The sequence below is a fragment of the Pezoporus flaviventris genome, unplaced genomic scaffold, assembly GCF_033815535.1.
Source record: "Pezoporus flaviventris isolate CSIRO_AGI_PZ_B2104156 unplaced genomic scaffold, CSIRO_AGI_Pfla_v1 ptg000013l, whole genome shotgun sequence".
NCBI classification, from domain to species: domain Eukaryota; kingdom Metazoa; phylum Chordata; class Aves; order Psittaciformes; family Psittacidae; genus Pezoporus; species Pezoporus flaviventris.
The window spans coordinates 17,904,024-17,930,662 of record NW_026892561.1 but is presented as its reverse complement, the minus strand read 5'-3'; the positions used below and the strand labels follow the sequence as shown (position 1 = coordinate 17,930,662).

Here is a 26,639-nt window from a genome sequence, read left to right as displayed (position 1 = left end):
ATCAGCATCAGATCCGGCTCCCACAGACCTCCTGTACACCCCCAAACTTGGCCCTACCAATGGCCCTCACCTCTCACCTCAGAGTCCACCCTCAACGCATGCTGCAGCAGTTCAGCACCTCTGTGGAGGCGCAGCAGCTACCTCAGACAAACCCCTGTGTCCACAGACCAGTGGCTGTGGAGACCTGAGCCTACAGTGTGCCTGAAGACAGCCACGCACCCCTGTCTCACCACTGTGCTGCTCTCCCAGCCGCCCCAGGTCCCCCACGGCCAGCCAGCGTGTTCTCACTAGCTCAGGATACGCGTAATTTCTGAGGGCCAAAAGCAACAAGTCGTTGCAGAGAGCATGGTTGCTGAATGGAGCAGCAGCATTGTTCTCTGCAACCCCCACAGCTGGGTCTGTATCAGGATGGACGTCTTTCCTAAGGGCCTAAGTCTGTCCGTAATTGTTGCAGAGATTAACTGCTGTGGCTGGTTCATCAGCCCTGGTCTTTGCAACCCCCACAGTTGCGTCCTAGTCAGGATGGCCATCATTTCTGAGGGCGTGAACACCACAGCCTCTTACTTGCCCTACCCCTTGTCAAGCAGGGGAAGAAGACCTGGCTGCTTTTCCATCACTGTGTGACTGCTCTCTGTGGCTAGGATTGCACTTGAGCTCTGGAGAAATTTAGACATTCCCAAGAAACAAGTGAGCAGAAGGATGGTCTTAGCTGTGGGGAGCACAAAACTGCCAACAGCCTTGGCCAAGAAGGCTTGCTATGAACAAACAAAATCCATATTGGACAAGGAAGCTTCAGTAGGCCCCGAGAGGTCCTCTGCTTCTTCACGAAGGAGATGCCAAAGTGCAGGGCCAAAACCCTCCAAGAGACCCCAGCACAACATGGGGAATGAAGGTGCTGGGCTTCCTTTTAAGATTCCTGCCTGGTGGTGCAAACAACTGTTTGTGCCTCAGTACCCAGCAGTAATGCAAGGGAGAAAGCAGCAGGCCTCTACAGGGTGAAAATTAATCTGGGTCAGTTGCAGAGAGCACTTTTCCCAGAGGGTGCCCTTGTCCCTTGTGGGTGCACTGACTCCTGGCTACACCACTAGTTTCTGGTCCTCACTAATCAACACACTCTTTGTGTCAGCCAGTCAGCCAGTTTTCAGTCTATCTCACTGTCTGCTCAGCTAGCCCATACATCGAGCTTCACTTGAGGATCTTATGGGAGTCTTTGTCAATAGCCTGAGAGAAATCAACATAGACGATATGCTCTGATCTTCCCATATCTGCCAAGCCAGTCATTTCTTTATAGAAGGGTTATCACTTTAAGCATGTCTTCCCCTTCGTGATCCATGCTGACATAAAGTGATTTGCCACACAGTAATCTACCCCTGTGCTAAAAGCACTCTCACCCTTACCCAGTGCCCACCCCACTAATGCTAATGCCACCCTGCCTGTAAGTTCTTTTGATGAAATTCATTTGGCCGTCACCTCTTCAAGAGATTTAATGGGAAAGTCTCAACTTCTCTGTCTCTCTGCTATCCTGAGAGCACAGAGGGGTTTCAGAAAAACACCCAAGCCATATGTGCACAAGTCTTACTGAGAGCTAGCCTGGCCAGCCAAAAGCCAGAGCCACTACCTTCAGCACCTCCCTCTTCACCCAAGCAGTCTGTGTGCCAGGAACTTTGTTCCAGGTCTGGCTTTGACTTGCAGAACTAAGACAACATTGCCCAAGTCTGCTTCCACACTGGGAACGCAGCCAGCAACACGCAGTACCAAACAGGAAACAAGAAACACCAGCAACCATTTGTCCTTGTCTTTATTTACAGGGGAGAAGGAGGCCAGCATTTTATCTTGAGGGCTGTCTTGGCTGCTTAAGCCCCATGATGCCTCACCAGTTCTGCAGGGCTTTGGTCCCTCTTACCTATATGTGGCAGGTACACCCACCCTGACAAAAGCCCTGGCAAAGAACTGACAAAAGCCCAGGAAAGCTTCCCACCACAGACAAGAGCCCAATGGAGCTTCTCACATGTACAGCTCTTGTCCCACTCACATGGTGGTGGTCCATGGGTGCAGGGGTGAGCCCCCCCGTCCCCCCATGGGGCCTATATGACCATGTCTAACCACAGCTCAAGACTCAACCAGGGTATAAAAGGAGCCGCACCAGAGGGCATGTGGTTTCAGTCCTCCTCAGAACAGCAGGTCTGCAGTCAGGGACTCTCCCCTTGGGCCAGAACACCATTCAGGGGAAGTCCTCAAGGTTGAGAGCCCTCCCATTTCATGTGAGTGATTGAGCATTTTAGATCATTGGCCATGAAATTTAAGATTCAGCAGCGTAGTGACGAATTCATGTGACATTCCAAATCTTTAGTTCATATTGGTGGAGTTTTAATTGAGTTTGAATAAATTTTGTTCAGCTTCAATTTATCGGTTCTGTGACATTATGGCTGTACCTAGAATTACTCAGTGCAGCCCCTGATTATGGCAAAGCTAGCATGCCTTGGGAAGTATCTGGGATAAGGGATAAAGGGGATGAAGACTGGAAAAGGGATAAAAGGCTGCCACGTGCCCACATCACAGATCAAGAGGGAATGAGGTTGTCCCAGCAGAGGTCATGGCAGGGAGTGTGTGGGGTGTGTTTTTCCTTTCCTGTTCTCTCATAAAAAATGAAATTTTATCTCACAGGGGGCTGGAGAGCAATGGAGCATTGAGCATCCAAGGTCTTAAGCTTTTAACCATGCAGAACAAAAACAATGCTCTGGAAAAGTTGGGAAACACTGGAGAGAGCAAGGCTAATGGCCCCTGCTCCAGGCTTCATGGGATGCCTATGAAAGTTTGTTTTCAATGTGGCAAGTCAGACACTGCAGCATGGGCCAAAGGCTGCCATTCTATGTCCCCTTCCCTGGCTGTCACCAAGCCTCTGGCCCAGCCCTGCTGCCCCTTGCTCTCCAGGCATCCCCTGATGTGTAGTCCAATCCCACCAGCCTCTACTGAGAAACGGGTGCTGCAGCACTACCAGGTTAAGGGAGATTCGTTGTCACCCTGTGCAAGGGAGGGCACTTCCTGCAAGGACACTGTCCTCCACCAGGATGCAATGAAAGGGACACAGACTAAGTGACAGCATGCTTTGAAAAAGGGGAACAGAAAATTTCTGGGCATCCAGGTTCATGCTACCCAGCTGGGACCTGTGGATGTCCCATATGGGGATATTGGGCAGCCCAGGGACACGCTGCTGCCCCTGCTGAGACAGCCTGCTCAGCAGCCACCTTTCATCATCGATTTCTCCTTTCATTCAGTAGAAGCTGGTTCTCCCTTAACTGTATCTTACAGGCCCCAAATGCCCCGTCTAGAGCAAAACAATTCCCAGTGAGGAATGACAGACACACTTCTGACCTTCTGCAAGCCATTCTCCAGGCTTAGGGTTGACCCTAGGGCTGTGCTAGGAGTCCCACCACACACCTGGCCACCAAGCATCAGAGTGTGCTGTCCCCACCACAAGCCAAGCACTGAGACTGCTAAAGACATGAGCTACCATGTTCATATGATCACATACCCAGCATCCCCTACCAGGTCCTTGCTGAAAGTGTGACAGCTGACCCACACTGTGGTGGGAAGGGGTGTCAGACACAGAAAGGGATGCTGTTGAGAGTCTGAGACCCGGTAGTGCAGAGAGTCAGGGGAGGTATTACACATCATTCTCCCAGCGGTATTGTGCAGTGCCTGCCAGCCAAACCCAGGCTGCTCAAGCCTGAACAGCAACAGCAGGAGGAGGCAATGCCAGCCAGTTGCAAAATCCATGCCACACTCAAGTCACCATAGGTCTGTCCCTTCCCCGGGATGGAGACCACTGCGATACTAAAGCACCTGTTGCTCTTCCTTCATGCCTTTGAGGTGAAGATCCTAACAGCAATATCTCCTATGACCCTCTTCCCCATGCCCTCCCAGCAACACTCAGCCTGGCAAATACCTTATGGCAAGTAATTTTACATTATTCTGCATTTACACAAAAATAGAGCAATTCTATATTTATAGATACTTATAGCCGGTTCCGTGCTAGAGGAGTTGTTGAGCAAGGCCAGGAGCTGTGGACAGTCCAGGCTCCCAAGTAGCTGGCCGATTCTCAGTCAGCATTTCAAACATAAAAAATTAAAGGCATTCATCTCCATCTGTTTTCTTAAATAGATAAGGGGGGAGTGAATAAACAGTATGTACACAGGGGCAGTGTCAGGGCCTAAGCGCCCTCTGCCCCAGCCTCACACTGCCACTCAGGTCAGTGAGGCCGGCTGCTGGACTCTGAGGGCTGCCGCTGGCGGGGAGGAGTGTAGCCATTCAGGTAGCCGTTGCTTTGGCGTTTGCTGAGTCCTCCATTAAGAATGTCCTGGATGTGCTGCACAATGAGGTTTATGGCCACTGTGAACAAAAAGGAGGGAAAGACACGAGGGAGAGATTGCATTAAGATCACTGCAAATAAACTAGAGCCAGTCCAGAGATTATGACCCTGATGTCTCCCTTGCTCCCATCCCCTCCTATTCCATGGTAAGGAGCTGCAACCCTGCCAGGAGGAGCTGCCCTCTGGGACTTCATCCCTCTGCCCCAGCTAAACCCAGCACACAAGCCAGCAACTGGCTGTCCCAGTTGCACATCTTGCCTTGGGAGAAGCACATTTATTTCCCTTTGTGTGGGATAAACCAGGAGTTTGCCTAGAGGCACTGCATGTAGATGGGCACCCATGCTTGATCAGAGGAGCACAAACTTCCAGCCAGGAAGGAGCAAAGAGAGAAGCTCATCTCGGGGAGTGCATGTGTGGTAACAGCACTCTCTTGTGTGACAGTAATTTAAGTCACCTCTGTGGAAGGCTTCACTGCAACAGCACAGCCCAAAGCTGGCAGCCAGGACATAACAGCAGGCTCTGGGTCCACTCACCTTCGTTATCTGCTCCTCTGGGAATGATCACATCAGCATACTTCTTGGTCTGGAAGGAAAGAGAGCACTGTGTTATGGCAAAAGTGGGGACCCACCAGGCTGCGGCATTGTCCCTGCTTCCTGGGGCAGGTCCTTCCCCTCCCTTGACAAACCCAACCCCCCTGGGAGGTATGTCATTGTTGATAACACATTTTGGATGCTTTTTTTTGTTTGTTTTTCACTCTGTGTTTCAAGGGCCACACTTTGTGCCTTGACTCCATTTTCATGATCTCATACAGACTGCAGTAAGAGGCAGCAAGAGTCAGTTTAACAAACCTGAAATAAAAAATCGTCACAATCACAAGACTCCAGCAGTTGATGCTTTTGGGAACAACCTCACTGCTGAATCCAGCCAGACTTGGTGCAAGAATTGGCATGCCTGGGCACAGCCATGTGGTCTGCTTGGGACGGGGGAAGAATGTTCTACCAGCGTCGCTTGCAAAAAAAGGTCTGATTCAGGACACCAGTTCTAACCTATCTTCACCTGTAGGTGCCAGTCTCAGTTTCCTCCCCTATTTGTGTCAGCTTTTACAGCTGACCAGTTCCTGACAACCAAGCTCCATCACCAGTGAAGAAGCCAGCTCCATGGATGAAGGGTTCCATCTGACACCTTCATATAAAAAATCATCAGCAGATGCTAGACCATTTCAGTGCTGAACCACCTGGCCCAGGGCTGGGTTAGGAGCCATAAGAGAGCAACGGTGGGGGCTGAGCCTGCTTAACATCTGCATGCAATTGCTCTGCAGGTGAGTGCACCACCAGGTTAGAAGCAGGAACAGGCCACTGCAGCTGTTTTTTACCCTGCTTGTTTCACATCCCATCCTCCTACAGACTCTTCAACAGAAGAGGCTGATGCAGCATCTGCTGCTTTGCAAAGCTGTAGATATACCTGGCTGGGGACTTGCAAGGAAGGGAGCCACCTAACTGGACCTGCCTTTCAGGAAAAGCTTTTCTGGGATTACCAGGATTTGGATGTTGGTCCCCAGAGCCACAATCGAGCAAGGCAGAGAAAAGAGTGCTGCTGAGGGGCCAGGAAAAGATCTTGTAACAAGCACAGAGCAAATAAGCCCCTCTTACAGAAAAGGGCAGAGCTGGCCGCCTAGACAAGCACAGAGATGCTCCTGAGGCTGACAACCCAGGTTCCATTCTTGCCTGTAGTGCTGGCCAGCAGTTCCCAGGCTGCAGGACTCTGCTCCTTCTTATTCTGCCTCCAGAATAAGAAGAAAATCCTCATAACTACCACATCTGCTTCAAAAGCCTTGAGAACCAAGGCACAGGCTCCTTTGCATGAGAGCCAAGAGAGGCGTGCAATGGCTAGTCCTGCAAACGTGCTATTTCACCTGCAAGTTCTGCACGACTGCAGTGGTGTCCCACATGCAAAGTCCCAGTCTGCTAGGGAGCCTTGCCGCATTTTTCATTCTCAAAGTAGCGTCCTATCTCCAGGCAGACCTTGCAACGCTAGCAGCCAGCAAGCCAGAAAGACTCCAGGGTGAAAAGGGCAGGCAGGACAGTCCAAAACAGGAGGCAGACACAGCAGACACTGCCTGTGGCAGGAATCTCCCCTGGCTAGATGCAGCCAAGGATCTTACCTCCTGGCTGGCATCTGCTGGGCTGCCTGGTGTTGGTTTATCGGACCCTGTGCAGGGAGGGGTTTATTTTGCTATACAGGCATCCCCACAGGGAAGTGTGAGCTTACTGGGAAGTCAGTGTCTGTATAAATAGTCCCCATCTCACCTTGTCTCAGCCAGCACTAACACCCCTATTTTTGCCAGTGCCTGCAGGGAGGGATGAAGGTGAGACAGGCTGACCTGAGCTCTGGGACACAAAATGCTCCTGTCTGAAGAGCTGGCCATGGTATAATGCATTTCTGGCAGACTCCTGTGGGTGTCACTCCCCTTACTTACTGGCAAACAGAACTCTTCAAAGGCAGGCTTGACGAAGGTGATGTACTGAGATAAGATCTGCTCCAGGTCCCTGCCTCGCTCACTAATATCTCGTAGCACTGCAGGGAAGATGTAAGGCATAGTCAGGAGATGAGACATTAATTACTCCATCACCCTCCCTTTGGCCAGCTACCCATGTATTTTGCAAGAGGTCTTTGTTCCTGGAAGTCGCTGCCCACATGTTCAAGCACACCTCACTCCTGCTATATGCTTGCAGGCTTTCCTGGGAGCCAAGAGCTGGCTGACCTAAGGGCTTTTCTTGTCCACCCTCTCCTCTTAGCTCTGCAAGCACATTTCAGCTGTAACCAGTGCTACCCCAGTCTTGACTATTCCCAGCCTCACAGTCCCTGCAACCCTTCTATCACTCCTTTGGCCAAAAGGCATTTAGGGCCATTTCCTCAAGTCGATCTGGTACAGAGGTGCCCAAAGAATAAAAAAGCAGTGGAGTTCACCCATACACATATTAAGGCACAGTTTAACTCAGGTGTTCATAGTAAAACTCACCCACCCACCCAGCTCTGCCAGGCTCCCTGTGCTGCTCCCAGCTGAGCAGGATGGGAAGGCAAAGCAGGCTCCCACAGTAAGAGGCTGGGGGTGGTGCTTGGAGGAAGCCCGGAGAGTAAGCTGGCCTCCTGCTTGTTCTGCCATTTGGGCCTTACACCCTGCTTGCATAAGGTGTTTGGGCCATTGCCATCCCCAGTCTGAAGCCACTTCAACATGAACAAGCACCCCAGTTCAGTGGGAATTCAGTCCATGAGTAAGAGCCAAAACTGCTGTGCTGTGGCAAAGCAGATGGCTCTTGGCTCCCCCCAGGGGGCTGGCTTCTACCCAGTACGCCTGGCACTGGGTTTGGAGTGAACGTTTTCCACATGCCAAGGCAGAGCCAAGCCACAGCACTACTAGCCTGTGTGACTTGCTCGGCAGCCATTGCCCATGTGCTTGCAGAGCCAGGACAGTGCTGGTTTGGCACCATTCCTGTGGATCTGTTTGTCCTCAGCCAGCAGCTTTGCAGTGTGCTCTTTTGCAGCCCCTAGCGGGGGAGGTGATGGAGGAAAGAAAGGACTGGGAGCAGGATGTATGCCAGCTCCAGGAATGGCTCAGCTCAGCCCAGGCTGCTCTAGACAGCTCCTTGCCTTCTCCAGAGTGGGAACAAGCCCCAGCACAAACAATACAGAAAAACAGGAAAATAAACCAGAAAGATTTTTGTTTCCCAGGTCCCACACCCTGTTTGTTGGCTGCTCTGAGGCAGGGAAGGAGCACAGTGAGGGCATATTTACAGCACACCCAGCCTGGCATGGCATGCTTGAGGTCTGTGAACTGCATAAGAGTGAGTGTCCACCTTGCAGGGACTGGTCCTGACAGGCAAAGCTCTCCTGCCTGCTCCCAGGCAGACCACAGAAGGGCAAATCACCCTCATACACAAACAGAAGTCAAGCACCTATTGTCTTGTACCTGACCCAAAACAACAGGTCCCAGCAACCCAGGCTAAGACCACCCACCCTATTTGGAAGTATCACCCTCTACTTGCAAGGCAGGCAAATGTCCCAAGGACAGATTGGCACCATGTAGAACCAGCAGGCAGACATCTCTCAAATCAGGTCCAAAACACGTACAATGACTTGTCTTTGTTTTACAGCAGCTGATTGAGAGCAGAGCAGTGAAGGGACCTCCGCCAGAATTAGCTTTGCATGGCTCAGCCTGTTTGAGGCACTCAACAGAACTAGCCCCTTGTCCTAAGGTAGCAGTGTTTTGTCTGGGAGAGGTGCAGAGATGGGGACCGTGCAAGTTACAGGTACAGAATCACAGCACTACTGATTAACCAAGCTGTCAGCTACATTTGCAGGAACTTCATCTGCTGCTGCCTAGTTGAAAAGCCCATTGCTGCAACTCTTCAGGACTTCCAAGAGAGCAGGATGACCCAGAGCCATGTCACAACACAAGATCCTGAGTTTTGCTACGAGCTGCCTCCAGCTACATTCCAGGGACACTATTATAGCTTCAGCACCTCACATGCAGGTTCTCCTTTCTCTGAAATATTAGGGAGATAAACAGATTTACTGCTGCGATGGTCCTACCAACTGCTAACAGCAAGCCAGGTCAATTCCCTACCAGGAGGCCAATGAGTTGCCCTAACTGGGAGATACCAGCACCTCAACCAGGCTAGCTGCCCCTTTGCACTTGGTGGTGGGTGAGAGAAATACCTAATAGCCTGGGACCGGGCAGACCCTCTCCAACAGCTGCAGCACAAATGGGTTTACCTCTGCATTGTGGTCAACAGCTGGATAGTCTCAGGTCTCATATCTTGGATGGGATCTCAACCAGTTTTCACGCCCTGAGCTCACCCTTCTGTACCAAGTCCAAAGTGACTGAACCATGCACTCCAGAGTGAAGCTGAGATGCACACGGTCATGTTGCACTGCAAATGCACACGCAACACCTTTCCTTCAGACAGCTGATCCAGGGCACTGCCAAAATTGTTGTAACTTGAGATTTGAGTTGTATGTTACAGGAATTGCTATAGCACGGCGGTCTTGTTGCTAGCCAGGCTGGGAGCAAGGGAAAGAGTTCATTGCAGTATTAAACCCTATAACCTGGCCCAAAGGGGAAGAGGTGAAGATTGTAATGAATAATCTTTAAATCATTGTAACACATAATTTAAGTAGCATGTTATAGGAATTACTACAGCAGGAGGCACCTGAATCAATGGAGGTCAAGCCTTACAAGAAGCAGTGCAAGTGCAGCAGTGACCCAACCTGAGCTGACTTTGGTGCCCAGTAACTCCACGCAACACACCACCTCTCCTGTCCCAAGTGATCTCTGTAACAGATGGAGCCCAAAGTCATGGACTAAATGAACTCAATGGACATTTGCAGCTATTTTATAAGGGCAGTCCATAAACAAAGGGAATTATATCTGTGCATTTTATTAAAGGATGGGAAGAGGTGTGGTGGGCAATCAGAATGCATTGGATAATGCAGGACCTGAGAATGACATAAATGGTATGAAATAAGGGGTGGAGAATGTGCTGGCTTTGGCTGGGATAGAGTCAAGTTTCTTCAGAGTAGCTAGTATGAGGCTACATTTTGGATTTGTGCTGAAAGAAAGCAGAGTTGATAACATGGATATTTTTGTTATTGCTGAGCAGTGCTTACAGAGAGTCAAGGCCTTTTCTGCATCTCACACCACCCCATCAGTGAGTAGGCTGAGGGTGCACAAGAAGTTGGGAGGAGGCACAGCCAAGACATCTGATCCCAACTGACCCAAGGGATACTCCATACCGTATGACATCATGTTCACTCAGCATATAAAGCTAGGGAAAAAGGAAGAAGCCAGGGAGGGCAGGGGAGGAAGGAATGACAGATGACAGGACACAGCATTCAGAATTGTGGCATTTGTCTTCCCAAGTAACCCAAGTGTGAAGGAGTACTCCTTTCCTGAGGATGGCTGAACATGTGCCTACCGATGGGAAGTAGTAAGTGAATTCCCTGGTTTGCTTTGCTCGCACACGCAGCTTTTTACTTATTAAATTGTCTTTATCTCAGCCCATGAGTTTTCTCAGTTACTCTTCCAGTTTTCTTCCGTATCCTGCTGGGAGGGCAGAGATAGCAAGTGGCTGCATGAAGCTTAGTTGCCGGCTGGAGTTCAACCAGAGCAGTGTGCTACCCTGTGGCTGCGTGTGAACCCAAGTTCTTGTTCTTCTACAGCACAGTCTGCTTAACAGATAAGGCTCACACTGCAGGATCTTGCAAATGTCTATCTCCTAACACATCTCCCTGCAATGACTGTGCTGTCACCTCCCTGGATGAGTCATGCAAGAACACTGGGCAGGGTCAAGAAGGATGTGTAAAAAGGACTGATCAGCACTGATTACATCCAGCAGCAGGCTGTGTATCTGTCTCACAGACAAGGGCAGGCAGGCAGGAGGAAGCAGGAACAAGGAGATGGCTGGTCTCTTCTCTCAAGTAGCAAGTGACAGGACAAGAAGAAACAGCCTCAAGCTGTGCCAGGGGAGGTTTAGACTGGATATTAGGAAAAAATTCTTTGCTGAAAGGGTAGTCAGCCATTGGAACAGGCTGTCCAGGGGGCAACAGTGGAATCACCATCCCTGGAAGTGTTCAAAACGTGTACCTGAGGCCATTAGTGACATGGTTTAGTGGTGGTCTTGCCAGTCCTGGGGTAACAGTTGGACTTTACGATCTTAAAAGTCTTTTCCAACCTAGTTGATTCTATAATTCTAAGACTAGTTCTGTAGCAGAGTGGAACAGTCCCAAGCACACAAGCAGTTCCAGGCTAACACACTGAGACATGCTCCACTCATCACGGCATAGAGGTCTGGACCGGACCTCTCCTAAGTCATCTTCTGCATCCCCAGACACCCTGTCGAGGTTGTTGGAGCCAGGAAGGGGCAGGGATAGTTCAGAGAAAACCAAATTCTGCCCCAAGAATCCCAAAATGCTTTCTTACTCATCTAGGGAGACTCAGATGGCTGCATCAGTGAGCCCACTCATAAAGGCTGCTTTGAAATGAACAGCGTCTCGAGGCACACAGGTCCTGCAGAGCTGGAGTCCCTCCTATGTCAGCTGCAATCCACAGCCAAGCCAAGCTAGACATGGAGTGTCGTAGAGAGGGATATTCTGATTTCTAGAGCTCTTTGTTCACAAAGCCATCATCGCAGTGCCTCCCACAGAGAGGCTCCATGCTGTGCTTGTTGTGCTTGCACAGACTAAAAAAATGAACCACCAGACTCCCTATTTGCATCATCATCTACGATGGACAACCTCACACCCAAATGAATCTTTGGAGCACATCCATATCCCACGTCCTGAGCAGATCTATCAGACACTGCCTTCTGACTGAGCTGCTGAGATGCTCTGCCTTGCCCATTGCACTCCTCCCCGCTGGCACGTGCTGACTGTAGCTGCTATTTAGCCGATGACACAGAGGTGGTGCCACAGGGCCATACAAGGACACAGCATGCTCACTAGTCACACTGCTACACACATGAAAGAATCCCAGGCAAGGCAGCAAAAACCCCACTGAATCCTAAGAGACATGGAGCAAGGTGTTCTCCGCTGCCATACACTGCTCTGTGTGATATTCTGCACTGGGAAGGAAAAGCTCCCTGGCTGTTTGCTAGCAGCAGCACAGCTTTGTGCCAGTTCCAGATCTGCTCTGGTCACTGTAATCTGCCTCTGCAACCAGATGCCCAGATCAATTGACATTTCTGTCCCTGCTCCACAAGGCATGTTTGGGCCTCACCTCTGCGGGACAGCCGGGTGTCTGCATCCGTGTCCACAAAAAGCTTCATGCGGAACAGATCCCGCACCTCCTGGCTGTAGAAGGCGAGGATGCCTTCGAAGAGCACCACATCGGCAGGGTAGACAGTCACCGTCTCCTCTTTCCTAACAGGAGGAGGGAGAGTCAAAATATGCTGATAGCAGGAGATAAGCCAAGAGAGGTGGGAGAAACAGCGGCGCTCCTAGGCACTGCTCCAACCCTGGGACATCACTGCTGCACCAGGGGGGTGACCAAGGAGAGGGCAGACCTACACCACTGCAATGAAGGGTGCCCAAGGCATACGTACACTTCCTAGGACAAACAGCAGAGCAGGAAGCAGACCAGCCCTTCTCCCCCTACCTTGGCCACCTGCTGCTTGCAAGCACTATGTGCCAAACCATAAAGCCCAGAAAGCCTACACATTGGGCTTGAGCCATGGGAACCTGCAAGAGCCAGCTCTGCTCCTCTGGCAGCCAGGCAGCACTCCCCTGACACCACAGCACTTCTGTGTGAAATGGAACAGAGTCACACTGTCCACAGCCAATATAGGCATGCAAAAACAAGCTGAACACATGCAAGGGAAGAGTTACAGGAGCAAGTACTGTTGCTCTCCTCCTTTCCTGGCAGTGCCAGGCTGTTTGAGCATGGACTACTTGTTAAAGCTGCACACACAGTTTGTGGGGAGATAAACTGTTGGTGGAAGAAGAAAAGAGGGACTATACCGCCCAACTCTGTTGACACCTATATGTTGCTGGATGCCACTGCTTGGCTGCACAGATTTCCAGACCCTCAGACTGCACCTGTACCTGCCCTGGATCCTCTAACCAAGAGGTCTAGAGAAGTTAGGTTCGAAACTTTGAGTTGGCACATTAGGTGCCTAACAGTGGGCGCAAGCAGAGGGGCAGGCGGTTTGGGCTTGCAGGACTGCGTGCTGTGCCACAGGGTGTTAGCAGCAGCACAGCAAGGCAGGAGCAGCTGTTGGACCTGGAGTGTGAGACAAAGTCATAGACAGGAATCTGGACCGTCTTCCCTTCCGTGATCTCTTTGAGCGTTTTCACGATCAGCTCGTTGTCAAAGGCATCTGAGGAGAGAGGAAACGTTACCTGAGGAAGCTTTGCAACCCCTCCCACCCACCAGACACTGAGCTTAGCCTAGCCAGAGGCACCAGGACAGACAAACATGCAGACAAGGAAGAAAAGCCCTGCACATCCCCGTGGACATAGCAAGGCCGAGGTCTCCCAGAGACCCTGGGTATTCACTGTCACTGCTTTGCACTAGCCTGGGATCTGGCCTGCAGAGATCAATACCGCCCTTGTATGGTGGTGCGGCTGCCCAGGCTCAGGAAGGCATCTCCTCCAGGGCTCCAGCCCTCAGAGAGACTGGAGCAGTGTTTCAGCCTTGAATCACTGGACAGACAGAGCTCTGTTTGCTCAGTGCTTGCTGTGTCTGGCCATTGTCCTATGGCGATGCAGGGACAGCAGCTCTGGAATTCCCCCACCAAGCCCAGAGATGGTTCAAAGAGCCCCTGTTGTAGTAACAGGGCACAGGCCCCTCAGTGAAGGGCTTTGCAGAGCAGCTGCACAAGACTGTTCCCTTCCTGAAGGAGGGACACAGAACTGCTGGATCCAGGGGGCTGTGCCAGACCCAACCTCCCTGGTCCCAACCCAGCTGCACCAGAAGGGTTTTCAAACTGACAGATGTTTTTGCAGGGAGAAGAGGAGCATCTCAAGGAGTTTTGAGGGTTCACAACCTGCCCTTTCTCATCCCAAACCCTCCACCCCACAGGCACTTTCCTTCCTAGGAGAGACAGAGGTTGTACTGTAGGGAACACAGGTAGTCCCCAGCCACCCTGCCAGGGGTGAACCCTCCACAACAGCTCAACTGAGTCTCCCCTCATGCCCCATGTGGAGACAGGGTCCCAGTGTCCACGCAAGACTCTTTGCTGGTGAACCAAGGGGTCCCGCTCCAGCCCTCGCCCTTCACTGCACGTCAGAGCCACAGTGCTGTTCTCCATTCATTCACCTGGGTGGTCAAAATTGAACTGGCCTTTGAGTGCTTTGGATTTCTGCTCTGAGGTGAGGACCCGGTAGAAGCTGTCTTGGCTCACGATCACCACCTGCTTCTGGCGGTAGTCCACCTCGTTCTGGCCCAGCAGCTGGACAATCTTGGAGCATACAGAGGACTGGAAAAAGAACAGCAAAGGAGGCAAGTCAGTGGCAAGTGGTGTCTGAGCCATGCAGGGAGGATGTCCCCAGGTAACAGCCATTTCTGGGTGCATGAGACACTGCTTGCTGGACCTCCAGCTGGGTCTGTGGTCTCCTCAAAAGCACAGCCCAAAGCCACTGAGGGAGAGTGCTCCAGAGGCATCAACATGGGGTCCTTCAGGTTCAAAGCAGCACTAAGTTAGTCCCTGCATCCCTCTCCTCTGTCCCTGTGGCCTGCCAACAATTCTTACTCTGGGCACAGGGCTGTTGACTGCTCCACTAACTGGCAGCTGGAAACCAGTCAGCTACTGCTTCGGTTCTGCCACACCCCCAGGGGCCCGATGGCCAGCTTCAGCCTGGCCAGCAGCTCCCCAGGGAGCAGAGCTGCATGTGGTACCAGGGCTGAGCCTCCTCCCTGAGAGGCAGCCTCAGTGTCTTGGTTCCTCCAGCGCTGGTCCAGGCCAGAAACCCCACCACAGCATGGGCAGGGAGGGAAAGCCAGATTGTTTCCAGATGCTAAACAAAGCTCAGGGTGAAAAGACACCAGAAAGACAGCCATGGAACTACATCAGGGATCTCTGCCACAGCTGCCAGGGCTGGGAGGGGCAGTATCGAGCATATCCTGGTGCCTCTTGGCACAAGACTAAGGGCACTGCAGAGCCACATGGCTCTGGCTGCCGGTGCAAGATCCCCAGGAGCACTGCTGGCACAGGGACTGGCACCTCTCATATTGATACGCGGATTGACTCCACAACTCGTTAGAGTCGTAAAGCAGGTATGTTTTATTCAGCGCTGAAGCGCATGGGGGTTGCTCCTCCAAAAGCATGCGCGCCCCCCTTTGCCACTCAGTTTGTTTATATTACATATAATGATTACCTAAGCATGAGATTGCTTCACGCCTAATACATATGCAAAACCTATTCCCGTCTAGTATATAATTAGTTTTCTGGCATTCATCCCATTGGTGCACCTGCGCAGTGCCTCCTGGTGGTGGTCGTTAGGGGGTCATGAGGATGAAGGCCTGTAGTTCTCTTCATCACCACGAGTAACCTCTTGCTTTCACGCAGACTCAAGAGTTTCAGCTCCTATCCAAACTTCAGGTTCAGTACAGGCTGGTTTTATGTATCTTAAAGTAGAAACTTGTCAAGTTTGCAAATTTTGTTACTCTGGCTATCTTTTGTTCCTTTTCTTTCTAAAGATACTATTTAAACAAGAATGTCTTAAATGTTAAGTTATGAATCTTATCTACTACAATTCTGTCTAGCAGCTGTAACTCTTACAATTCTGCTTCACCTTTCTAGCAAATTTGACTCCTACGGTTCTGCTTCACCAAGCACAGCGACTGCTTAAGCAAGCAGGCACAATGTTAACCCTTTATTTCCCAGTATCAATATCACATGGAGGAGGCTGGGTGCTGGTGGGGTGGCTTCAAAACTCTGCCGGCACTTGCAGCAGGCACAAGCTGAAGGTCATGCTGGACCCCACCACCACAACAAGAATAAAAGCAGAGCTTGTGGGACAAATCCCAAAGCCTGCTTCAGTCCTTTCTCCTTAGTCATAAGAGTCCTTGGCCACTGTGCAACACAGGGGTGTGGACTGCATCACTAACTGGCAGCCAGCATGCCTGCCCTAAACAGCAAGACTTGCCTGCATGAGCCCTGTGTGTCAGCCCCACTCCTGCCCCACAGCATCCACTGTTTGGGGAGAAGCGGGTGCTCCTGGTGCCAGACTGAACTGCTTCACCTCATGGAATTTTACTTGCTGCAGATGCCCAGTTGAGAAGCTCCTGGTCTCGATCACCACAGATACTCTCTGCTGAGCCCTCTGATTTGCAAAGAGAAGTTTGCTTGCCCCAGACTGTTAGTGGCTCCTTCTGTGCTCCCACTTCCCTGCTGGCTTAACCATCTGCTTTGCTCCTGGCTGACAACCTCCAGATTGACAACCTTCAGCAGAGCTGAAGGCAGCAGTGGTGAGAGGGAACAGGGAGAATGCTCGCCTGGCAGAGGAGGTCACTCCAGCAAGCAAGAGGGCAAGGCTGTTTGCCTGAGAAGCTGGAAGATTTCACGGCATTCCTCTCCCTAGAGACTGTCTCTTCCCCTCCAGGCCAGGCTGACCTGACTTGGCTGTGACCACTGTGCTGTGAGTCAGCCCCAGCCTGGCTGGAGAGCCTCTACACACAACACTGCTGCAGAGTGAACTGGCTCAGGCTGCCCGGCAGCAGTCCTTGTGGCGCTGGCCACAAATTTGGTCAGGGACAGGGTCTCCCTGAGCATTCCACCTTCTTTTCCTGCCTCTTGTGGCTGGCAGGTTATGCTTCCTGAGCCACGTCAGGAAGCCCTGCCCTCCAGCAAGCTGCTACCACCCACAACAAAGCACTGCAAGTCAGTGCCAATCGCTCACCCTTCAGCATGCACAGACACAAAGCCAGAGCCTATTCTCAATTTCCTCTGTTTTCTCACTCTCCACATCCTTCTCCAGCCTGTGTTAGCCCTATTGCTTATCCAGCTGTATCCCATAGGTTTTGCAAAAACAGGGAACAGAGAATGCACAGTGCCTCTCCTCCGCTTTTCCTTCCTGCTCTGTCCTACACGCGCTGCTGCCTTCAGATGCTGCCTGTGCAGCAGGGAGATGCAGTGCAGCAGGGTTCAGCCTTGGCCGCAGCCACTGACGCCAAATTTCCCATAGCCATTGTAATAAACCACCTCCAAGCACAAGCACCCAGACAGATACCCAGCCTGTATATCAGCAGGCTCCATACGTATCTAGCAGAAATCGCCTTCCCCAGCCCAGAAGAAGCAAGGCCCCTTTACTTTGGATCAATGAAAGCAATACACCAGTTGCACACTCACTCTCCCCTTGGACTTCAGCATAAAGATGGAAAATAAAATCATTTGAGGGCATCAGACAGTTCCTGACAATCTTCCTTCTGCCTTATGCACACTTGTCTCTGGTCTACTGATCTTGGAAGAGGTGGCGGAGGGAGGGGAAGGAGGAAAGTCCCCATCAGCTCTGAAAAATCACCCTCCTGTTTCATACCCTTAACACACCTAGTGGTGAGGAAAACACAAGGAGAAAGTAGCTCCCAGCTGCTGGAGACAGGAGTACATCCTCCCACTGGGGCCCATGACAAGGACTGGAGCATGTCCTGGCTGCATTTACCATTCAGTGTTCTGTGGTGGCAAGTGACTCCTGCAAAAGCATCCAGGCAGATGCTATGGGCCCTTCCCTTTTCTTTGGTGGTCTTTGGCGACCTATCAGAAGCACTGGAGAAAGATGATCATGAGGACATCCTGCTCTCAGGACTGAGCTCAGGTTTGTCGCACTGTGCTTCCCAGCTAGGCAGGGATGTCAACTCTGGGCTCTGGGAAGAAGCATATGCCACCCTGGTCCCACAGAAGGTGTGGGCCAGGGCACTAAGTGCTGCAGGACACAGGAACAGCAGGGGACATGGCATGTTCCTCCAACCCAAGGGCTGCATTCAGCTTGCCTTAGTGGGGCAGCAAACCTCAGCAAGATCTATATGAAAAAGGTAATTTTTTCTTTCCTCACAATCATTTGTGATGGAAACAAGAATGACTCATGGGGGGCATTCCTTGATGCAAGTCTGGATACCTCCCACACCTGGACAGGCATTTTTTCCCCTTGGTTGATAAACACCCTATGTTAAGGAGGAAATAAAACCAGAAACACAGAGGTTACAAATTCCCCTACACAGTGGGAACAAAACTTTCCAGTCTTAGGAAGTGTCCCTCCAAATGAATAATGTGTGTCCCCTGCTTAAACCTTCTCTCAAACCAGTAACGCATACATGCATATGATTGATGTTAATCAGAAGTGTGAAAAATCCACTAATAACTGGAAATGATAGCAGTTATGCTCTGGGGAGGCCTTACAATGTCCTGAAAGACCAAGACATGCCTGTGAAGTAACATGCCAGGGTGCAACCAGCCTCGCTCAGCCCCTTCCCCAGATCCACACTGTGCAACCCTCACCATGACCCAAAGTGAACACCAGTGGCGATTCAGCTGCAGCGCACTCCCAGCAACAGGATGCTTTCTTAAGCAAAAGCCTTCCCCTCCTCCAGAGCTTGTTTAAAACTAAATATAGACAGAACACAAGAACCCCAAAGTCTCCATGCCTGCTAAGTGGACCTTCCCTGTGTTAGCCACATAAAACCAATGCAGGACTTCCCAAGCATACAGGCAGGCAGGCAGGCAGCCCTGGCCACTCTGCCATCATTCATTACTTTCCACACACTGCACTGAGGAGAAGCAGGGCTCCAGGTTTAAGCCAACTTGCTGCAACCCACTGAGCTGCACTTCCCCAGACTGCCCTTGAGCTGCTCCCTGGGAAAACTGCAAACCAACCCACACCACGGTTGATAGGGAGGTATCTACACAGTGCAAGAAGCAAGTTCAGAGATGTTATTCCTGAGCAGAAGCAGCTCCAGCTCCTCTTGCAAGACTCCTTCTCTGAACCAAGCACACAAATAACTAGTGTTGAAGGAAGAAGTACAGCTTTATTCTGCTTGGAAAACACAGAGGGCACCTGGGGAAGAACTTCAGCATATTTTCCCAGAAGGAGAGAAGTGGTGCACAGGGGAAAAAACTCTACAGATGGTTATTTGGAGCCCTACCCCTGACATTTACTTCAAAGATATTAATTACATTACATATTTAATTCACATTTACTCACAGCCTATAGCTGGCTGCTCAGATATTCTTCAGGAGTTGACTAATTTCCCATGCAGATTATCCTAAAGTCCCTCTTCGGTAGCTGTTATCAACCAGAGAATTAGGACTTCAGATGGGTTTTAGAGAGAAAGCCGATGGACAATGCTATAGGTAACCACCACAGGAAGGTTCCAGGCAGGACACAGCTGATGCCTGCAATCCCAGGTTTGCTGCAGCAGATAGGGCAGTATAGGTATTTTTGCCCCAGCTGGTAAGGCCTGTCATGGGCTAGGAGGGATCTGTAGGCCTCATGCATGTGAATACACTAAAACCTACTTGTTCAAAGCAGTCCCTCTATCCCCAGGGAGCCTGGCACTGCAAAGGGATGTCTACACCTAGTTGCTTGCTAGGGTCCCAGTACAGCAGCAGGGAGGACCCCTCATCCTCCCTATGCCAGATAAAGTGATTCCAGCCCTAAAGGAATACTGAAGCTGCCAGTACCCCCAGAAACAGGTACAGGGAGAAGAGCTGTGCCAGAAGAAAGACCTACCAGGAGAGACATGTGCTGTGCTCCAGTTTGAAAGGAAGAGAGGCACTGCTGCAAGCTGCTCACCTTGAGCCAAGATGCTGCTCACCACGAGGACAGTCCTCTCCAATAGGGCAATGCCCTTGGCCCACAATAAATGCTACAGCCAAGAGCAAGGATAGACTGCAGCAGTTACATCCCACCTGTCATCAGGGAGAGAAGCTCAGAGTTTGTCTCAAGGGATGCCACTGCCGTAACCCCCTTTCCTTTAGGATCTGCATGTCAGCAGGCTTGGCAGGGGCTGTCATCGTCTTTGTACTCATGGAGAATCATAGAATAGTTAGGGTTGGAAAGGACCTTAAGATCATCTAGTTCCAACCCCCCTGCCGTGGGCAGGGACATCTCACACTAAACCATGTCACCCAAGGCTCTGTCCAACCTGGCCTTGAACACCAGCAGGGATGGAGCATTCACAACTTCCCTGGGCAACCCATTCCAGTGCCTCACCACCCTTACAGTAAGGAACTTCCTCCTTATATCCAATCTAAATTTCCCTGTTTAAGTTTTAACCCATTACCCCTTGTCCTATCACTACAGTCCCTAATGAAGAGTCCCTCCACATCATACTTACAGGCCTCCTTTAGACACTGGAAGGCTGCTTATGAGGTCTCCACGCAGCCTTCTCTTCTCCCAGTTGAGATGTCCTCATCACATGCTTGTGGATAAGAGTCTCCAGTCTGGGGATCTGACAGGATTTTCCCTAAGATCACATGAGGGGCCGCTGGGATTACTCATTGCATTTCTCTGAGGTCCCCTATAGTACAGTTCCCTTTCCAGGCATCACAGGGGACTTTCACTCAATTGGGTCCCTGAAATCAGGAGCCATGGTAATGCTGCCCTTCTCTCCAGCATTACCCTTCTCTCTGCAGCACAGTAGTTATGGATTTTGGTCTCTTCTTGTAAGGTTATGTTAATTGTAGAGTATTAGGAGGTGCTTGGTGGACTGGGGTGATACACAGAAGAGATACCAAATTGGGAAGGGTCACAGAGCATCTATTAAATATCTGCTTGCAACTGTAGAGAGCTGGTTCATGACCCACACAGTCCTTTCCAGTCCTAATGGAGCACATCCGCATGGCAGCACTGGGACTGGAAACTTGCTATTCTTGTACCAAAAGCCTGGGCCTCCACCCAGAGCTTTCCCAGGCAGCTTCACCAGTCTTGCCTTTCCCTTTGTGAGCCACAGGCTAGCCGGTCTAGGACTGGGATAGCAAGGTTTCTGTTCACTCACCCTGGGATACTGTGCATGTGATCAGCACTCCTGGGCTGGAGCATAAACAGGAGTACAAACACTGAGGATCTGAACACAGATTATGCGCAGGGAAATAAAAAGAAAAGCCCTAACACAATCTCACCCAATCCACTGGATTTAGAGATACGGGTATTTTTCCAGAGCCTCTGCTGCAAACTCCAAAGCCTTGAGCAGGCCTAGTCCACAGGACTATGGTAAGCAGTTGCTCCATAACAAACTTACACATATTCATTCGTTAACAGGAAAGGGCTGACCCATCAAATGTCCTGTGTATAAATCTGATCAAGGGCTGGCACAAAATAATGTTCTACTAGAAAGTTTGACAAGTCTCTAGCACACATTGACACCAGTGTTTAAGAAGTCAGACCTTGTGATGCGGGGCTCCTGCCAGCCACAAAACAAACGTCACCAGGAAATGGTGCTGAACTGACACAGGACTGCTGCAATCCCTGCTAGTCCCCCTCCCATGGGTCCCCCTGGGTCACTGCAGGGTCTCCCTTAGGCTTCTTTGCCTGGCATCCAGGTGATGACAATGTGGCAGGGGATCCCAGACTTCTGTGGGCAACTTCAGCCCTTGCCAGTATAAGGGAGTGAGCTCTGTCATGCAAGAAGCCCCATGTGGAGAGGGAACTGCCTCATGCTGTATGTAGTGCAGCTGGAGCTACTGCTTCCCTTGGGACCAACACTTTGGCTGTTCCCCCCTGGCTAGGTGATATCAGCCTTCTAATTCATTCATCTAGGCAGCCAGCTCAGCCTCAGACAGCATTTGAGGTGTTTCAAGCAAAAGTGCCTAACAGATTAACAGTGAAGAATACACCTGGCTGAACACATGCTGCAATTCCGGTGCTCTGCAGTCTAAAAAACTCTCAGGCTGCATGTTCCAGCAGGCATTTCCAACTTTATGCTCTAACACAAGATCCAAATGATGCAGCCACTGGGCCACAGTGGCACCAATATTCAGCCCTCACTAGTTTGAGGGCTGGGTAGCCAACAAAAGCATTTGCAAATCTGTCTTTTCTTACAAACTCCTGTTGGAAAGTACCAATTGGCACCCTGCTTTGCAGCACATGGGGACAAGCCATTAATGCGTTAGCCAGAGTTTGAAGAGCTCTCCGCACCTCTACAACCACCCCATCACTATATGTTTCCACAGCCACTCCAGCACTGCCAGCAGAGCTGCAAGGTCCCAGGAGGCAAGCTGAAGTGAGGACATGTAAAGAACCTAAGAAGGTATCCCAGCTCTTTACAACACATCTCAGTTTGCTGTCTTTTCCTCTAGCCTGCAGCCTGGCTGCCTGCCTTGCATGCTGCAGTCTTTGGTAGCCAGGAATCTCTTGCGGGAGGAAGGGAAGAAGGTGTTAGCACAAAGACCAAGGGTATAAAAAGGAAACAAGAACTTTAGCAGAGTGCTTGCAGGATGAAAGAAAATGCTACCATCAACCTTGGGAATCCCTCTAAGGAAATGAGGCAGTTGCAGTTCTCTCCAGCTTTGGCACAGGAGGGGGTCTTAATGCTATGTCGTCTCCTCCACATTAGGAGACCGCAGCACAGTGCCTGAGCTGCACAGTGCTTGTATTTCAGCGGACAGTGGGAGAAATGCTGCCTCCCAGCAGGTCTTGTGAAGAGCCTGTTCCAGCTGAGCAGACACAAAACAGCCACCATGCAGCTGAGACTGCCCTCATAGAGGCTGCAGCATCACAGCCTTCCCAGGACCTCTGTGGCTCCCCAGTTTTGCTCCCAGTACAGTCCAGCTTCCTTCTAAGAGCCAAAAAAAAAACAGAACAGCACTTAGGCTACCTCCCATTTGAGTACCAAAAGTTGCTCAAGCCTCTTTTGCTCACCCAGGAGCAGCAGTTAGCCTTTGGATTTGAGTTCTCACCAATTTGCCTTTAAGAAATACCAGCCAAACACTTCCCCCAGCTTTTCAGGGAATGCTGGCCACTTTGGATGCCAGCTTCCCCACAGCACCACACAACACAAGTTGTGGCAAGATACAAACAGGATCCCTTCCTTCCACAGCCTGACTGTGCTGGTGCATTGAGAGGGATGGGGGAGGACTATGGAGCCTCTTCCCCACCTTAGACTCAAAAGCAGCAGTGGGAGGTGCTGGGGGGACCACGGAAGGCAAATGCCCTCTGTTATGCTCTGTCTGGTGTGCTGCCAAAGGGGTGTGTTATGATAACAACCCTCAATTGGTGTGAAGGTGAGTTGGATGGATTTGCCACTTTTCTAGTGGAAAGGTGCCTGCTTTCTTTCCCTCTAGGAGCATTTTGTTCTCATCCAGAGCCAGCATACTGGCATGGCAGCCCTGGGCTAGATTTTAGCTGCAGAGAAGCCCTTAGCTGAGCAAACCACACCAGCCCCCCACTGCTTTCCCAGAGTGTGCTGTGAACCCGGCATCACTCAGCACATGGCAGTGTCACTAGCCAATGGTGGGACAACCTCAGTGCACCCTTGCCTTGCAGCTGCATCAAGTGTGAATTTGAGGGTCTCTGTGCATAAGCCGCAGGTTCTTTTTTTTCTGTTGCTTCTCCTCAAGCAAATTTTTTTCCCCAGCATATTTCTTTCTGTCTTTTCCCACAAATTTTGTACTGATCTGCTGGATCCCCTTCAACTGGCAGCACTGCACAAAGGTTTTAGCAGGCATCAGTCACTGGAGGGGGGGACACACACAAATCTAGGCTGAGAGACAGGAAAAGCCAGTTACTACATCACCCTTGCTAGAAAGAACCATTTGCATATTTTTTTTTTTTTACTAAGGCAGCCTGCTGCTACTAAGTATTTGCACTTTGAAGTTGAAAATAACTGTGGCATATTGTACTGTAATCACTGCTTTTACCTTGTGGGCCAGAGACACAGCGCTCAGAGACATAACAGTTCAGCAGCGCCAGACACGATGTTATTGGGACAGCTACAGAGAGGCAGACCCACGCATCAGAGAACAGACAAACCCAGCATGTTTAAAATCACCAGGAGCTGTAGTGCAGAAACAATCCAGCTTTGGTTCCCAGTGGAGGAGATTGCATCCTCTCACCATCCCTCCTGTTATATCTGGATTTTTCTCCCTTGCAGTAGAGCAACAACAGTCCAAGAATAAACTGGGTACTGAGAGATGGATTCCTAAAACACTGTTATTATGGACTGAGGTACAGTTGTTGGGTTATGCCATCCTTCAAGAGAAAAAGGGCCCCCCCTCCAAATACAACTCAACCCACAGATATAAGGCTGTCTTCCTCCTGTGACAGCTCAACATTCAGTTTCCTTAGCAAGAAATATTGCAAAGGTATTGCTACTTCCAAATTTATTCATGCTCTCTGAAATACCTCTTAAAAATGCAGGTAGAATATCTGTGCTGTCCTGCACAGGGGCTGATTACCTGTGGGTCTGGTTTTACTGCTCTCTAAATAAGGCAGGGGAAATCGTATCAGGACAGAAAGCAACCTACCTCAGGTTAAACAAATAAAGGAAACCCCACTGTGTGAAATAACAGAAAAAAGGAATTAAAAAAAAAAAAAGGAAATAAAAACCGTGACGCTGCTGGAGGTGCCCAGCGCTGCAGTCTGGATGCAGCAGCCCTCCCGAGAAAGTCCGCATTAGCTCGGCCAAAGCGGCTCGCCCCGGCCCCACCGCCCCGCTCCCACCTGCCACGGCCAAGGACCATCCCCTCCTGGGCGCAGGCAGGAGGTCGCTCTGCCGCTGTGAGTCAGCATTTACTGCGGATTTTCCACTCCTGCTACCCCGAAATTAGCTAGAAAAGGGCACCCCCATGCTCGACCGACACCATAGAAAAATAAATGAATTGACTGCATGGCACCCAACGGGCCCTGCGGGTCAGCCGCGGGGCGAGTGGCCCTCGGGGACACTCCGAGTGAAGGGGTGACGGAGAGGGGCGCTGGTTAAAGCCACAGACGGGGGGATTCTGCGGGGGGGCATCTCCATCCCGGCCGGGCCGAGGCTGCACACTTCCCGCGCAGCCCCCAGCCCTGCCCGCCGAACTCCGGCAGCCCCCGGGAGCAGGGTCCCCGGCCGGGTGGGGTCAACGTTTGCACCAACACCACCACCCACAGCCTCCCCTCCACGTGCACCCGGGACTACCGCACTACCACCCGGCCAGAGGCCTCGGAGGCCCTGTTCCCTCCGCCGGCTCCTCCTTCCCCAGGCCGCACCGTGCACCGTGCACCGCCGGAGCAGCGAGCCCTCCCAGTCCTGCCACCTCCCCCGGCACGGCTCGGCAGGTCCCAAGACAGCGCACGTGGCGGAGTGGCCGCTCGGACCAGGCGGGCTGCCATGTGGCCGCCGCGCCCGGCGGAGGGAGGCTGCGCCGCGGGGATCCCTCTCCTGCCCCCCGGGGCTCCCCGGAGCCCGCCGCGAAGTCCCGCACCTTGCCGCTGGCTGTGCCACCGCTGACCCCAATGAGAAAGGGCTCGCCGCCGCTGGGCTGCCCGTGTTCCTCCAGCCTCTGCTCGCTGTCCCCCGCCATCCTCCCCTGCCAGTAGCAGCAGCGCCACCACCTCCTCCACCTTCACTCCCCGTGCGGGGCTGGATTTATCTGATGAGTCAAGGGCCTTCCTCCCCGCCTGGTTCACATCCCTGCGCTGCGGCGCCCTGCCAGGTGCCTGCCGCAGCTGCACATGCTCCGGCCCAGCCTGCTGGCTGTCGGTAGGACACGACACGACACGACACGGTACGACACAATACAGTACAGTACAGTTCGGTGGCCACATGGCCCCACACCTCGCCGCCGCCCTCCGCTCCGGACAAAGGCGGTGCGGCCGCCTGATGCACTGGCCCTTGTTCCCTCTCCCTGCCGGCTTGGTTTGCCCCTCCACCCGATGGGTCCTGCTGCCCACTCACCATCTGCCTCCAGTGAGCACTGGGACCACACCAAAGTGGTACTAAGCAGCATGCCCATTATATGTCCCCCCTCTGGCATATCCCCCCTCCGGCATCAACCCCCTCCCATGGGCCCTGGTCCCGTGAACACTTAGGAGTGCTTATTGACGACTCAAACCAAGAATAAAAATTACGCTTATGTTTTGGCAAATGGGACCCATCTGGGAGGAGCTGCCAGGGCTCTGGAGGCCAGGATTCAAAGTCAAATGCTCTCGGTGAAATGGAAAAAGGCTCAGCAAAATGAAGGGTGCAAGTCCATATGGGCAAGTGTGACATACTGAGGTAGGAGTAATCATCTTGAAAATACAAGATGGGAACCTGCTGGCTAGCCAGCCCTTTTACAGATAAAGATCTGGGAGTACACTGGCTCAAAGAGTCAATGCTGTGCTGTAGTGAAAATGGCAAACATCCCACAGGAACATATAAATGTAGGCAGGGACTATGTTTTGAGAAAGGTGAGGCCTTATGACAGACTGCAGCAGGATCTTGGGAACAGCTTGGGGTCTGGCTTTGCAGAAGGACCACAGGAACTTTGCGTGTCCAGTCTGGGGAAGAGAGGGCTGCAGGTACAGGGCATCTGTTTCCAAATACATGAAAGGCTGCCACATACAGGAAAGGAATAAATTTCTGTTACTCATGGAGATTTGAACAAAATGTTGCCAGCTCAAATTGCAACAAGGGCAATTCGGGATAGATATTCAGGGACATTTTCTAAGTGTGAGAATGGTTGAGTCCTAGAATATGTTTTTGAGGAAGAGTGAGGACTCCACTGAGAGGCACCAGGAAAACTTTCTGATTAGAAAGTTTTTAGCAGAGTTGATCCTGCATTGGGGCAGGAGATGGTCTAAGCAATACCCTATGGTTCCTCCC

General features: G+C 51.4%; 1 protein-coding gene across 2 annotated transcripts; it reads right to left on the bottom strand.

The window, feature by feature from the left end:
- Window positions 1–3,977: 3,977 nt before the first annotated feature.
- UCK2 (uridine-cytidine kinase 2) lies at window positions 3,978–25,615 on the bottom strand. 2 transcript variants are annotated; one of them, XM_061451937.1, is made up of 7 exons: window positions 25,258–25,484; window positions 14,184–14,343; window positions 13,146–13,242; window positions 12,144–12,286; window positions 6,846–6,943; window positions 4,903–4,951; window positions 3,978–4,389 (listed from the first exon to the last, which is right to left on the bottom strand). In XM_061451937.1, exons 1-7 carry the CDS (start codon window positions 25,354–25,356, stop codon window positions 4,250–4,252), a joined length of 786 nt encoding a protein of 261 aa, XP_061307921.1. In that variant the 5' UTR covers window positions 25,357–25,484; the 3' UTR covers window positions 3,978–4,249. The 2 variants fall into 2 exon arrangements, with proteins under 2 accessions (XP_061307921.1, XP_061307922.1); XM_061451938.1 differs by lacking the exons at window positions 12,144–12,286; window positions 13,146–13,242; window positions 14,184–14,343 and having other exon boundaries at window positions 25,258–25,615.
- Between the last annotated feature and the right edge of the window lie 1,024 nt (window positions 25,616–26,639).